The 13830-nt window shown below is 39.4% G+C and overlaps 1 protein-coding gene across 2 annotated transcripts in view; it reads left to right on the forward strand.

Moving 5' to 3' along the window:
* lama5 (laminin, alpha 5) overlaps window positions 1-13830 on the forward strand; it is a 311767-nt gene that overhangs the window by 99238 nt on the left and 198699 nt on the right. The window contains exons 13-16 of one of the 2 annotated variants that reach the window (XM_037977106.1): window positions 2448-2585; window positions 3054-3188; window positions 5112-5246; window positions 10174-10311. In XM_037977106.1, coding sequence (XP_037833034.1) covers window positions 2448-2585; window positions 3054-3188; window positions 5112-5246; window positions 10174-10311 — 546 coding nt within the window. The remainder of the gene's footprint in view (window positions 1-2447; window positions 2586-3053; window positions 3189-5111; window positions 5247-10173; window positions 10312-13830) is intronic. The other variant, XM_037977105.1, reaches the window with a different exon arrangement.

Consider the following 13830-nt stretch of genomic DNA (forward strand, 5'->3'; position numbering starts at 1 on the left):
TGATGATGGAATATCAGCCAGTTCGGAGTAGTTTGCAATTTCGCTCCTGTTTACAGTCTGAGTGCTGGTCGATCCGTGAACCCATCAACGAATTTGACGATAATCCAGGTAACTGCCTGGTCCAAAGAGCAGAAATCCTGTTATCAAAAACCCAAATATAAAAGGAACCTCCACGCCGGTAGGTACACAGTCTGGACTCTCCTTCACCCAGTCGAGGAAATTGTATCAATTGATGGAATTGATGGAGATGATTGATCTCATCTAGGGCTTCCAGAGACCGTTGTTTTTTACTCTTTTTGTTAGCTTGTGGGTTTGTTTTTAGCTGCAACGTATCACATGACCTAGATAAGCATTCTGACATGCATCAAGAGGGAGTCACAGATGGAAGTAGTGGCGAGAATCCAGTCAGTTTTTCAAAATAAACGTTGTTCAGACTCCGAAAATAAAAAACGGAAATACTGTAAGTTAATTATTCTTTCTCTGCGGCCCAGTACCAAATGACCCACGGACCGGTACAGGTCCGCGGCCCGGAGGTTGCGGACCTCTGCCCTAGGGTGCTCCAGTTCTGCTGATCACAGTACCTCACCAACCTTACCTGTTGGTGAGGTAGCTGGAGATTCGAACAACCAGGTGGGGGTCCACTTGCATCTTGTTCAGTTTGTCCTGAAGCATAATGGGCTAGATAGTATTGATGCCACTTCCCTTATTCAGATGCAAGTGGGGTCAATGTAACAGTGTGTCTTATGTGTTCATGTGCCAGCTCATGTGTAGCCTTTTACTTTTATAATTTTTTTTTTTCATTTTTTGTGTCCTTTTTCATCTTTCTACTTTAGTGCTCACATCTGTTAATGTTCGCCATCACATGATTTTATTTTGGAGCTGAGGTGCTACAACTCCGCAACGCATACTGTTTACACTAGGGATCAACTGATTGATTTGAAGCCAGATGATTTAGTGACTAAGGAAGACACAAGAGTCATGCAAATGCACGTAGATGCTTGTAAATATATGGAAATTTTTGACCTGCCATTAGAATGTGTACTACCACACAAACCTTTTCAGTTGACACTATCAAACTACAAAGTATTGAAACTTTTCTAAATACACAATTTACAAAATGTGACTCCATTTGGTTTTCTGAACTCAAGACGCATTTGAACATGATATTTTCCCATGAGTTTGAGCATTTATGGTTGAAACACAAACAATGAAACTGACCAAGATACTCATACAAGATAACATATTGAGATCATTATCCTGATGTTGCTGCAGTTGATAGCAAATTCAAGTCTGCTTTGAAGATTGCAAGGAAAGTAAAGTAAACAAAGCCTGCTACTGTGAAAGGTTAAGCAGTATTAACACCAGGAGGAGAAAGCTCTGAAGCTCTTTTACTTTAAACCTTTAGCTTGTGGCTCAGGGCTGTAATGCTACATATAGCCAGACACAGAAAAACATTCAGAGGCACATTCGTCATTTGAAGAATTTTGATCAAGTTGCTGTCAGAGATGCTGAGGTTGTTGTCCAACTGAGCAAAAAAAATTGGCTTTTGGGTGGCATCTATTTGTGACTGCCTACTCAGGTTTTGGTTGTTTCACTCATTGTTGCTGTGTAACTTTTTGTGTTCCCCCTTCAATCTGTTCTGAGGGGGACTGATAAAAGCTAGCAACTTGTAGAATGTTTTGTTTGATTTGGCAGGTTCAGTGATTTTCATAAATGCCTTGGAAAAGACAACAGTTTCCCAGATCATCTGTGTCACTTTCTGAATTCTGTGCATAGACAGATTACTTTCATACGTAAACATGATGTGTTGGGTCCCTAACACTTTCATCCCTAGTCCACCCATTCCTTTCTGATTTATGACATCAACAATGCATTTTTGTCCAAACAATGCTAATAACTGGACTTTTTTTTTGTTTTTGGATCAATCTCTGTATGAATCTCTGTGCGTGCAAATCTCAGTAGATAAGCTGTACTCAGACCAACAACCATGCCACGGTCAAAGTTGCTTTAATCTCCTTTCTTCACCATTCTGCTGTTCAGTTTGAACTTTAGCAAGTTGCCTTCACCATGTCCCGATGCCTAAAGTCATTGAGTTGCTGCCATGTGATCGGCTGATTAGCCATTTTTGCTAACAAGCAATTGAACAGGTGTACCTAATTAAGTGGCCAGCAAGTGGATAGTTTTGCTTTCATCATTACTATAGTATAACTAAATTTATTTATTTCACAGTCTTTTACTATTAGACAAAAATACAAACACACAAGCACATTTAGAAACTGCATGCTCTTTCACAAACACACACACACACTTGGATCTTCCACTCAAACATCTTTGTTTTTCAGTCATTAAAAAGATTTATTAACTGTTCTCTGTTAGTGTTTGTCTGACTCTCTGTGTGTGTGTGTGTGTGTGTGTGTGTGTGTGTGTTGGTGTGTGTGTGGAACCAGCCTGTCAGTGTTCAGGCCCGGGCTGTCTGGATGGGTCATGTGACTTGATGACTGGTCATGGAATGTGCCAAAGTGGTTTCCAGGGTTACCATTGTGATCAGTGTGCGCCTGGTTACTTCAACTACCCTCTGTGCCAACGTGAGTAACCCTGTTTGAGTTTACAAAACTTTATACTAATCATTTAACAATAAACATCAAAACATCTGCCAAACTCTTTAAAAACCTGCTCTCAGTAAACAGTCACACGACGTTACTGTAAGTTTAACTCACTTCTGTCAGACCAGACTTTCTGGACAGAATAAGTGAAAGGTTGTGCTCAAATGCTGGATAATTTGAAATAATGCAACAATAAAAACAAATAGAATGGGGAGCTCAAAATGAGAAATCTAGAAAATGAGAAAATAATTTTTTTTTTAATGAAACATTTTACCCATCTGTGTCCAAAACTGAGACAAAGCTAACTTTGTGATGTTAAAAGCTACATTACAAATGTTTTGGTTTCCAAGATGAAAGACTTTCATCCTAAGGTAGGATGTAATACTGACAGTTTTATGTGTGCCCACGGGTCTGTAAAGTGGATAAATGCTGAAAAGTGTCTTTCTGCAGTGTGCGCCTGCAGCATGGTCGGCTCTCTGCCTGCAGGCTGTGATGCTTCTGGTCACTGCCTCTGTAAACCGGAGTTTCAGGGTCCTCGCTGTGAACAGTGCCGATCTGGATTCCACTCCTACCCCAACTGTCAAGGTAATCTGTACTCACTGAACCCCACAAAAACAAATCTGAAACATGGGACTGACTAACTTCGAAACACTTCACTTTATTCTCTCCCTTATCGAGTGTTACATAAATGGCTTTTTTTGCCTTAAGCTTAGAATTTTCAATTAGGAGAAAAAATTGAAAACTATTGTTGAGTTGTAAACATAAAATACCTCATTAAGTTTGAATGAGAGGTTTTGTTCAGTGGTTCTTAAGTTGTTATGTCACTGCCCCCTTTGGAGGAAAAAAAAGATTCCAGTCCCTCTCTTCCTTGATTAAATGAGACTAAAACAAAATTAGTTAAATTTAACTGGAAAAGAAAAACAAATAAAAACTAAATACCTAGCATTCCTTGAAGGAGTGTGTATCACCCAATGTCTTTCATGCCAGAGACTAAGATCATCTAAATGTCTTGATGCCTGTTCAATAGTCCAGATAGTGTTGAGAAACGGTATGCAGCATTTTCTCCCTTCTGAGGAATATCACCACACTACCTTGTGTTTCTCACCGTTACCTGGATGTTGCAGGAAAGACGGACACACAAAACAAGTCCAGACCAGAGGTGTAATTACAAATCATACATTTATTCAAACATTGCATTCAGCTGAATGGAGACATACAACTCACCAAAAACAGAAGAGAGACCCTCACTCTGCAAAACCCCGAGTTGTGTCTGAGGTGATTCCCCTTTCACCTCCTTTTTATACTATGAACCATGCCCAAGACCAGGGTTTTCTGCACACAAACAGCTGCAGCAGCTTGTTTTTCCGTCTCAAGGACGGCTACTCCCTAATCTCACACTCTCGCCCATGTCATGATGTCCTGGAGTCTTCGGCCTCCCTCACCCCACAGACACAACTTTTATTTGTGATTATTTTATCTTAAGCTAAGTGTAACCTCATTTTAACAATCAAATCATTTTAGCAATATCAAAGTTAGTTTATATTTTGCCGTTTGAACTGCATTACCATTTAGTATTTAAACAAGCTTTAAATGTTTGCACCTTTGTGAGGTCCCTTTAAATAAAACACCTTATAAGGCTGGAATGAGTTTAACAGAAATGAGAGATGAACACAGACCATACTTTACAATAGAAAAATCTAAAAAGGTTGAGTCAGGTCCTCTGGGCAGGTTCTTCTTAGTTGAAGCGTTTCGTATTTTATACAAAAAACTTCTTCAGTCTGAGAAGTTGTAAGCAAACTCAGCCTTATAAGCAGCACCTTCGCATAGTGAATCAACCACTTGGTTGTGACACCCAAAACTAGTTGTTCACATGCAAAAGAAAGACCATCAGCCTAACGACCGATCATTAGGGCCCTGATGTCCGCTTGCTATTCACAGAGGTCTGAGTGACACTCCCAATAACAGCACTGTAAGAAGGTGACAGTTGGATGCTGAGGCCTCCGCCCCTGTTTAATGACAGACGGGTTCTCTTCACAAAGATGGCTTCTTTTACTCCTCTCTCAAGCCAACGTTCTCCTCTATCAAGGATGTGCACATCTTCATCCCTGAAAGAGTGACTGCTGGCCTGATAATGTTGCTCTTCTATACTGGGCCAGCCTTGTGGCTGTTTGGCTATTCAAGAACTATTCAGTAGTTCTTGAGATATTTCACTAACACAGAGTTGTGAGTTAAGAGACAATTTAAAAACATGAAGTGAGTCGGTCTGTTTGATCTGCAAAGGCAGATTGTTCCACAGTTTGGGGGCAGTGACTGAAAATGCTTGGTCACCTCTTAACCTTCTTTTTGACTTTGGGACCACCAACAAGAACTGATCTGCTGACTTGAGAAAGCACGAGGGAACATAGGGAGCAGGTCGGACAGTCACTGTGGGGCGAGACCATGCAGGCATTGAAAAACAAATAAAAGAACTTTAAAATCAATTTATGTATTTTTGGTCTTTTTTGTCAGAGTGTTCCTGTGATTCTCGGACCTCATTGAATAGCAGCTGCACCACATTAGGTATCTGTCACTGCCAGCCCAACTACAGCGGAGCATCATGTGACCAGTGTGCTCCCGGTTACTACGGCTATCCTACCTGTACACGTGAGTCATACAGAAAACTTAAGTCCACACCTACCTGCTGAGTGGAACCCACCCTGGTCCGTATAAATTGTGCTGAGATCAGGTAATTGGCTCCCAAATAGCATTTTACTGCAGCTATTGAGGAGCCAGTGAGGTCCAGATCTTAAAAAGCTGCACTTACAGAGTCTGGGGTTACAGTACACAACCAACTATCTATTTTGTCTGGGCTGATGTAGTCTGTGGCTCACTGGGTCCGTTCAGTTTCACAATTGCACAGACATCTGCTTGCACTACTCAAAAAACAATTCAAATTCAGCCTTGGTGTCATGCATGATTACGCATCACCGAATCAGTGCACTTGAGCCTCACTGAACAGCAGAGTGAGAAAACATACTTAAAAAGTATGCAGTGTACGTTTTAATCATACTGTAAGTATGATTGTAAGTTTCTGTCCATAATCAGCTGGAGGAAAGACAAAAGGCAGTCTAGGGTATACGCAGTGGAGTCCATGCCTTTCTCCACACACCAGCGCTAAAAAGCTGTCTAGTTAGATGTGTATGACTCCACAGTAGAAGTAGTTCATGTGCACTTAATCATGTGCACCACATTCGGAGAGAGACCCAGCCTTTCTAAGCCCAGCGGCACTGGCTTAACACCAGGCAATTCTTAATCCTTCCTCTCACCTGTGAAAGAGCATTCTCTCACCACAGCAGCTGCCACTTTTGACAGTTTAATAAGTCATTCCAGGACCGTAGTGATATCGCCATCTGGATTTAGTTAGTTAGTTATAAAAGTACAACAATTAAATCAAAACACTTTGCAAACATCATATTTTCCAGCACAGAATATCTCAAAAGTCAATCCATTTTGCCAGTCCATTAAGCTGTTCTGCTAGACCCTTTATCACATCTTTAGCCAATTACTTTTAAGACTGTCACAGTTTATCCACATAGTACATGTGATTCCCAGAAGGGCTCTAATGAATGTAAGTACAATCACACAAAACAGATGGTGGTAAGTCAGGTCTCTCTACGTAAGTTTAATCAAACTGTCAGAAGATTGGTATCTGTAACATAAGAAATAACACTGTCTGCACAGCTATGGTTAATGTTCAACTTCAACCAGTTATTCTGAAAGTTGTCATAAACCAGGTCTCTTTATCCCTAATTATCTGTCTCCTCTAGTTCCCCCTCTTCTGTCCCTAGCTATTTATTCACACTCTGTTGGTTTTTTTCACTGGGTTTGAGACAAGTCTTCTACCTACAGAAAGACCCCCTTTTGTAGCCAGACCTTGCCTTCCAGGAACGTTGTTGTGTGTGTCTACGTTTCCTGCCTCACCAGGGGAAACTGACTAACTTACAATGTGATGGATATATTCATGACCTCCTTCCAGCTACTTTCAGTGTTTTTGATGTGGTAATCAAAACCTAAAATGTTTCTTTCCACCCATATAATTTTATTTTCCAATAATTTCCACTAAAGGTTAGGCTCCTAGCATTAATGGTACATAAAAAGTTCTGAAACTTCATCTGTTAAAAGAAAAGGTAGCAGAAAACACTTTTTGCTTGTTAAAATTTTTACCACACAGTCTACTAGTTATTTGTTGAGGTCTTCATTTACCCTTTAGAATGATTTTACTTTGATAAAGTCCAGAAACAAGTAACACTTAAAGGAGAACAGAAATCAAATCTTAAAATCTTGAAAATATTTTAGTGAAATACTTCTTTAAAACATTCCAGGGACCAGCGTTTGCCTTTTTAGTCAATAAATGCTAGGATGGAATGATTTCGGTGCAAAGTTGCTGTCCTAAGTTCATGACATGCGCTGTGCTATGGGTTCAGATTGCTGAATTACCAATTATGTGGTTCATATCCCATTATTTATTAGTTGAAATAAAATAAGTCATAATTTTACCACCTTTTTAAATGAAAGAAAAAGTCTTCCTTGTTAAATTTTTTAAATTTAAAACAAAAACACAAATGTTTAAAAAAAATCATTACTTCAACAAATACATTTATATTTAAACTCAGATGTTAAACCTTGTAAAAATACTTTTTATACTGACAAAACAAGTAAAAATGTTTGTTTTTGTAGGCAATTATTTAAAGAACTGAAAACTAAATATTATAGATTTTTATTGTAATATAAGTAAGTCAGTTATCTGGTCTGAATTCTTAATGGCTTTTACTCTTTACTCTATTTTCCATTATTATTTTATCCCTTTTCTAGGTTTATGGATCAAATTTGCACTAAGACGAAAAGAAACTTTGCCTGATCTTTTGTAAAATGGGAATCTTTATTTCTCAAAAATTGACAACAAAAAGTGTCTGAACATAAATACATTCTTATTGATAACATTAATAAAATATGATGCTCATGGAATAAACATGTGCGGGTTAATATAGAAGTACTGATTCTGTAATCTACTGAGAAGGAAAAAACCAAAAGCACCCGAGTGTTTTTCAGTTTTTTTTGTTTTTATTTTTTTAATCAGTTTTTTTGTTTGTTTAAATTAGAGTAATCTTTGGAGGTTTTACAGCAAGTCTATGTTATAATTTCTTTAAATTAAATTTAACTTCAAAGCATTTCTTAATTCTATTTTAAATAATCTTAGCTTAAATAGTGACTACTAGATTTATCTGAGCCAAAAAAAGTCTTTGAACAGAATGTTTGAAATTTAGGATGAAATGTTTTCAGTTCCAGTTTCACGCAAGAATTTGGAATACTTTAAACTATGTTTATAAATAGCTTACTTTGGAATTTGGTCAGTAGATGTTGTTAATTTTGCCAGATTGTCGAATGAGTTTTGATCAACATCAGATTAGAAGTAGATGTTATTTGCAAATTTCCATCGGTTAAAGTAAATCAGCCAGACCCAAATTGACTTCTCCTTTATCTTCTCATCCCACAAAGTTATAGGTGGCTCACTGGATCAGAACCTGTGGAGGGCCAGTCGCCAAAATCACTTACTTTCAGCAAGTTTTTGCCGACATCAGTTCCCCATACGGGCCACCAATTTGTAGGTGAAAAAAGGCAGCTCTGACACTGAAATAACAATGCAGGCACCCAGTCACTTGTTCAGCCAAACAAGAGGGACCTTTTATTGACCACAACTTGTCATCTTCAGAAAATAACTCAAGTCCCAAAATGTCTTTGGGCCAATGGGCAGTTTTATACAGAACCAGTACATTCATGTGTGTTGCATACGTCTGACCAATTTGTGATTGTTCAAAGGTTTACATAACTCCTATGTCATTTTGTGAACACAGCCAGGTCAGCTCGACCCAGAAGAGACCCACTGTTCTAGGAATTGTCTTAATATTATCAACAACCTCTTTTGACATGTCCTTCATAAGAACTGTTCTGGAAAGTACTTGGCAATAACAACTTAACATTAACAACTCCTTACACACAATCCTGGCTGACAATTAAACTCTACACTTTCAACAGAACTCTCTCTAATAAAATGTGGACATTTCTCCAGTGACTCAGATCCCACTGAGGGAGGGACAGTGATCACACATTGCCTGTGGCACACAAAACTGATGCACAGAAGGGTGTACCATCTCTGCAAGTGTCTTATGTGAACCAGGCCCAGTGGTACCCCCACGTGCACTGCTGACATCATGTTTACTAACCACATGACTGACAGGGCTGTCAACGTGCTGTGAGGTGCTACATGTTGGAGCACAGCTGTCAAAGCTTCTAATCTCGATTCTACTCCCAGATAAATACTGAGCTGGGATGAAAGCTTTTCTCCAAATTTATAAAGAAGCCCAGTTTGGACAAATGTGTTACCAACATTCATATATATACCTCTGCCCCCTCTCTGGACTGAGCCAGTAGGAGCAGGTTGTTTAGATATAAAAGGATTTTCATCCCTGCTGTGTGTAATGGTTGCAGGCCTGTCTCTACACATTTGGTGAAGCTGCGTGGGGCAAACGAGTAACTGGACAACAAGCCGTTGAACTGGTACTGAGTTTCCTTGAAAAGAGAACAGCAGAAATGTTCTGTTTGGGGATGATGGGAACATGAAAAAAGTGTCCCTCAAATCTATGGAGGTGAACCAGTCATTCTGGCGAACATATTCCAATATCTGTTTGATTGTCAACATGTGAAACGGTTTCTCCATGAGGGATGAACATTGACAGATCCAGACTGGGTCTTCATCCCTCTCGTATTTTTCTTCACCAGAAAATATTGGGAACAAAAGTCCACATTCTCCTTTTCATGGGGAACCCTGGAAATTACGTATTTATCAGGAGTTCCTGTAGTTCTGACTGGAGACCCAAATTCTGTTCTGGGGACAATGGATGGTTTCCATCAGAATCGGAATCTAAAGAGTTTTCATCTGATTCCAGAGATCCAGCTGTTAGTTCAGATTCATAATGGTATGGTTGTATATCCGTTACTCCCACGAAGTTTTACGGCATTTCTTTGTATTAAAAAAAAAGATTTCTTCTTACGCTTTCATTAATAAACAATGGAACAGTAACCGCATTCTTGGTTCTTCAGCAATCTGTTGGAGCCGGCCAGGGCACAGTGCACAGCATGATCCCAGGACGAAAACTTCGCCCCACAACTACTTCAGCATTTATTGACAAAAATGCTAAAACTAAGTTATTTAAGTTTTAGTTCAGATAAATGGGTCCCTGGAATGTGAAAGTGTTTCACTAAATGACATTCATGCAATGTTAATATTTTGAGATTTGATTTAAGTTCTTCTTTAAAAGGTACCATCTCACCCTGTGTGGAGAATGTGTGTGAAAAAAGTACAGCAGGATTGTCCAATCTGATTGTAGAATGAATACCTGTAGGAATCTTGCTTCTAGAAAGATGTGTTTGCTGCCTTCTATGCTGGGACAATTCCTGTGTTTGTTCATCAGAACTGTAGGGATTTTTCACATTGTTGTAAATGTGAATCAGTAACTCCTGTGTCTGTTTTCAGCCTGTCGGTGTTCCCCTGAAGGTTCCCGTTTCATGAGCTGCAACCAGCTGACAGGACAGTGTGTTTGTCTGCCCGGTGTGGGGGGGCTTAGGTGTGACAGCTGTTCACACAGCTCCTACGGCTTCCCCAATTGTCAAGGTGATAACACCCTCACAGACGAAACGCATCTTAACACTGTCACACAAAATTCTATTCATTTTGGTTTATTTGTATAATGCCAATTCATAACAAAAATCATCTCAGGGCACTGTACAAAAACATTCACATACATTGGAAAAAAGCCAATTAATAAAAGTTATCTTTTAAAAATGTCAGCAGATTGCATTGAATCTGCCCTTCTCCTATCCTGAGCAAGCACATCGGCAACAGTGGAAAGGAACAACTCCCTTTTAACAGAAAAAAAACCTCCAGCAAAACCAGGCTCAGGACGAGCGGCTATCTGCTTTGACCAGCTGGTGTTTGAGAGGACCGGAAAGAGATACAGACATACACAGAATGGCTGGTCCAAAAGTGGTTTCTATAGAAAGAAAGTTTAAGAAAAACACATGGTAATGATAGAATACAAACAATGAGAGCAGAGGAAGTAACAATAACAGCAGAATGAGGAAATGTGGTCAGTTTGTCCTTCAGCAGTCTAAGCCTATAGCAGTAGAACTAAGGGGTAGGTCAGGAAACCCTAACTGTAGGAAATGTCAAAAATGAAAGACTCATGCTTCATCCTAAAAGTAGATAGGGTGTCCGCCTCAGGAAAAAAGACCTGAAAGTTGTTTTTACAGAAAACAAGCCTAACAACTGAAAGTTCTGCCTCCCATTCTACTTTTGGAAACTCTAGGAACCACAAGTAGACCTGCAGTCTGAGAGGTAAGGGTTCTGTTTGGAAAATATATAACAATAAGATTCAGTTTCAATTCATTTCATTTATATAGTGCCACGTCACAACAAAAGTCGTCTCAGGGCACTGTACACCGGCTTTTTATACATTATAAAAAAACAATTAGTATAGAGTATCTATCTAAGAAAGCCAGCAGATTGTGTTGAATCTTCATTCATCACAGTCTCCCATTCTGAGCAGCACATTGGCAACAGTGGAAAGGAACAACTCCCTTTTAACAGGAAGAAACCTCCAGCAGAACCAGACTCAGGATGAGCGGCCATCTGCTTTGACTGGCTGGGGTTAGAGGACAGGAAAGAGACACAGACAAACACAGAATGACTGGTCCAGGTGTACTTTCTACTCAAAGAAAGCCAAAGAAAAACATGTAAATGATAGAAATATTAACAGTAGAGCAAGTAAGAGCAGCAGAGTGAGGCAATATTGTCAATTTGTCCTTTAGCAGTTTAAGCCTACAGCAGTAAAACTAAGGGGTAGCGCAGAAAACCTAAGTCAACCCCAACTATAAGACTCATCAAAAAGGAAAGTATTAAGCCTAATTTTAAAAATAGACAGGGTGTCAGCCTCATAGACAGAAACTGGAAATTGGTTTCACAAGAGAGGAGCCTAAAAACTGAAAACCCTGCCACACATTCTACTTTTAGAAACTCTAGGAACCAGAAGTAAAACTGCAGGCTAAGAGCGAAGTGCTCTGTTCTGAAAGTATGGAACAATAAGATTCTTAATATAAGAGAGAGCTTATATGTTGAGAGCTTTGTATGTTGGAAGATTTTAAATTCTACTCTGAATTTAACAGGGAGGTAGTGGAAAGAAGCTAAAACTGGAGAAATATGTTTTCTCCTTCCTACTCTCATTAGAACTGGCAGCATCATTTTGGATCAACTGAAAACTTTTTAAAGAGTCTTTTGAACATCCAGATAATGAAGAATTACAATAGTTCAGCCTAGATGTGATAAATGTATGGACCAGTTTTTTTGTATAATTTTGAGACAAGATGTTTCTAATTTTAGTGATATTATGTAGGTGGAGGAAAGCGGTCCCAGTAAAATTTTTAATGTGGTGTTTAAAATACATATCCTGATCAAAAATAACACCAAGAAAGTAAGCTACAGCAGCGGTCCCCAACCTTTCTAGCTCTACGTACCGGTTCATTATCAGACAGTATTTTCACGGACCGGCCTTTAAAGGTGTAGCAGATAAATACAACAAAACAGGGGTATTTTTTAAAACAATAAACGTAAATCCAACATGTACTCGCAAATTTGTTAGCTGCGTCCTGGTATTGCCTCAACATAAATAACACCCTCTCCTCCCCCTAATGTTCTCTGGTCAATATGGCAACGTTTAAACATGACCTTTAAAGTAAGATACACCACAAAAATGAAGTGCACAAAAAATACAACTCACCATAATGCTGAATCAGTGGGAGCCCTGTGCCTGTTTCTCAGTAACGAAACAGTCCCATCTAGGGCTTCCAGAGACGTTTGTTTTTTTACTTGTTTTGTGGGTTTTTTTTTTTAGCTGTAACGTATCATGTGACCTAGATAAGCATTTTGACATGCATCAAGAGTGAGTCATAGACTGATGTAGTGTTGAGAATCCTGTCAGTTTTTCAAAATAAACGTCTTTCAGACTCTGAAAATAAATAAAACGGAAATACTGTAAGTTAATTATTCTTTCTCTGCGGACCGGTACCGAATGACCCACAGACCGGTACCGGTCCGCAGCCCGGAGGTTGCAGACCTCTGAGTTACAGTACAGTACTAAATAGAAAGTCTCGGTTGCTCTTGTTCTCCTCTATCAAAAAAAATAAATATGCAGTTCTAGCTTCACAAAGGGCTTTCTTGAATGTTAGCAGGCTAGCTCTCCAGGTTAAAATTCTCTCATGTTAGTGGAGCTCCCCTTTCTTTCCAATTTTCTAGATGCCTGTTTTAAAGTTCTTAATTCTAAATTAAACCAAGGAGCCAGCTTCCTCTGACTGATCACTTTCTTTTCCAGAGGAGCAATTCCATAAAGTGATGTTTGCCTTGAAGTTGTAATAATAGCAACACGATTATATACATTTCTGGTCTCTGCTACATTACTGTACAAGACATAGAAAAATAATACTGGAAGATATTCTTTAAATTTAGTTCTCTGATAAACATTTACTATAATGAAATTTCCTCTCAGTGGCTGTGTAGTCAGTCAATGTGAACTCAAAAGTTTTTAAAAATGGTCAGACAGAACAGGATTGTGAGGATATATTATTAAGTTCTCTTTGTTAGAAGCAGATCAAGAGTATGATAAAGAGAATGAGTAAGTTTGTGAACATTGTAAGTAAAACCAATTGACTCAACAACATTTTAAAGGCTATGTGACAAGGCGAGGCTTGGCAGAACTCAGACTCACAACGACACAACAAAGTTTTAAGGATTTTATTGTCAGGAAGCTGGAAGCAGGCTCAAAGTCTCTGATCGTCTCACTCACGTGATCGGCTAGTGACGGGACCGGAACTGGTAAGTCCACTCCAACTTGGTTTTGTGTTGCAGACCGGCTGGTCTGAAAGGGGCTGAGACGAGAGGGAAAATCCAAATCCAGGCGTGAGGTCGTTACCGGTAGATCAGAGGTCCAAAGCCAAAACCAGACAGGGAGAATCCAAAGGGCTAGGTCCAGATGGGCGAGGCAAGGTCGGTAACGAGAGATCAGAGTCCAAAGAAGTATCAGGCAGGGAGCAGACAAGAGACGATGGTCATGGAACAGGCAAGGGTCGAGATCAGGCATGA

This window comes from Kryptolebias marmoratus, linkage group LG8, assembly GCF_001649575.2.
Source record: "Kryptolebias marmoratus isolate JLee-2015 linkage group LG8, ASM164957v2, whole genome shotgun sequence".
NCBI classification, from domain to species: Eukaryota; Metazoa; Chordata; class Actinopteri; order Cyprinodontiformes; family Rivulidae; genus Kryptolebias; species Kryptolebias marmoratus.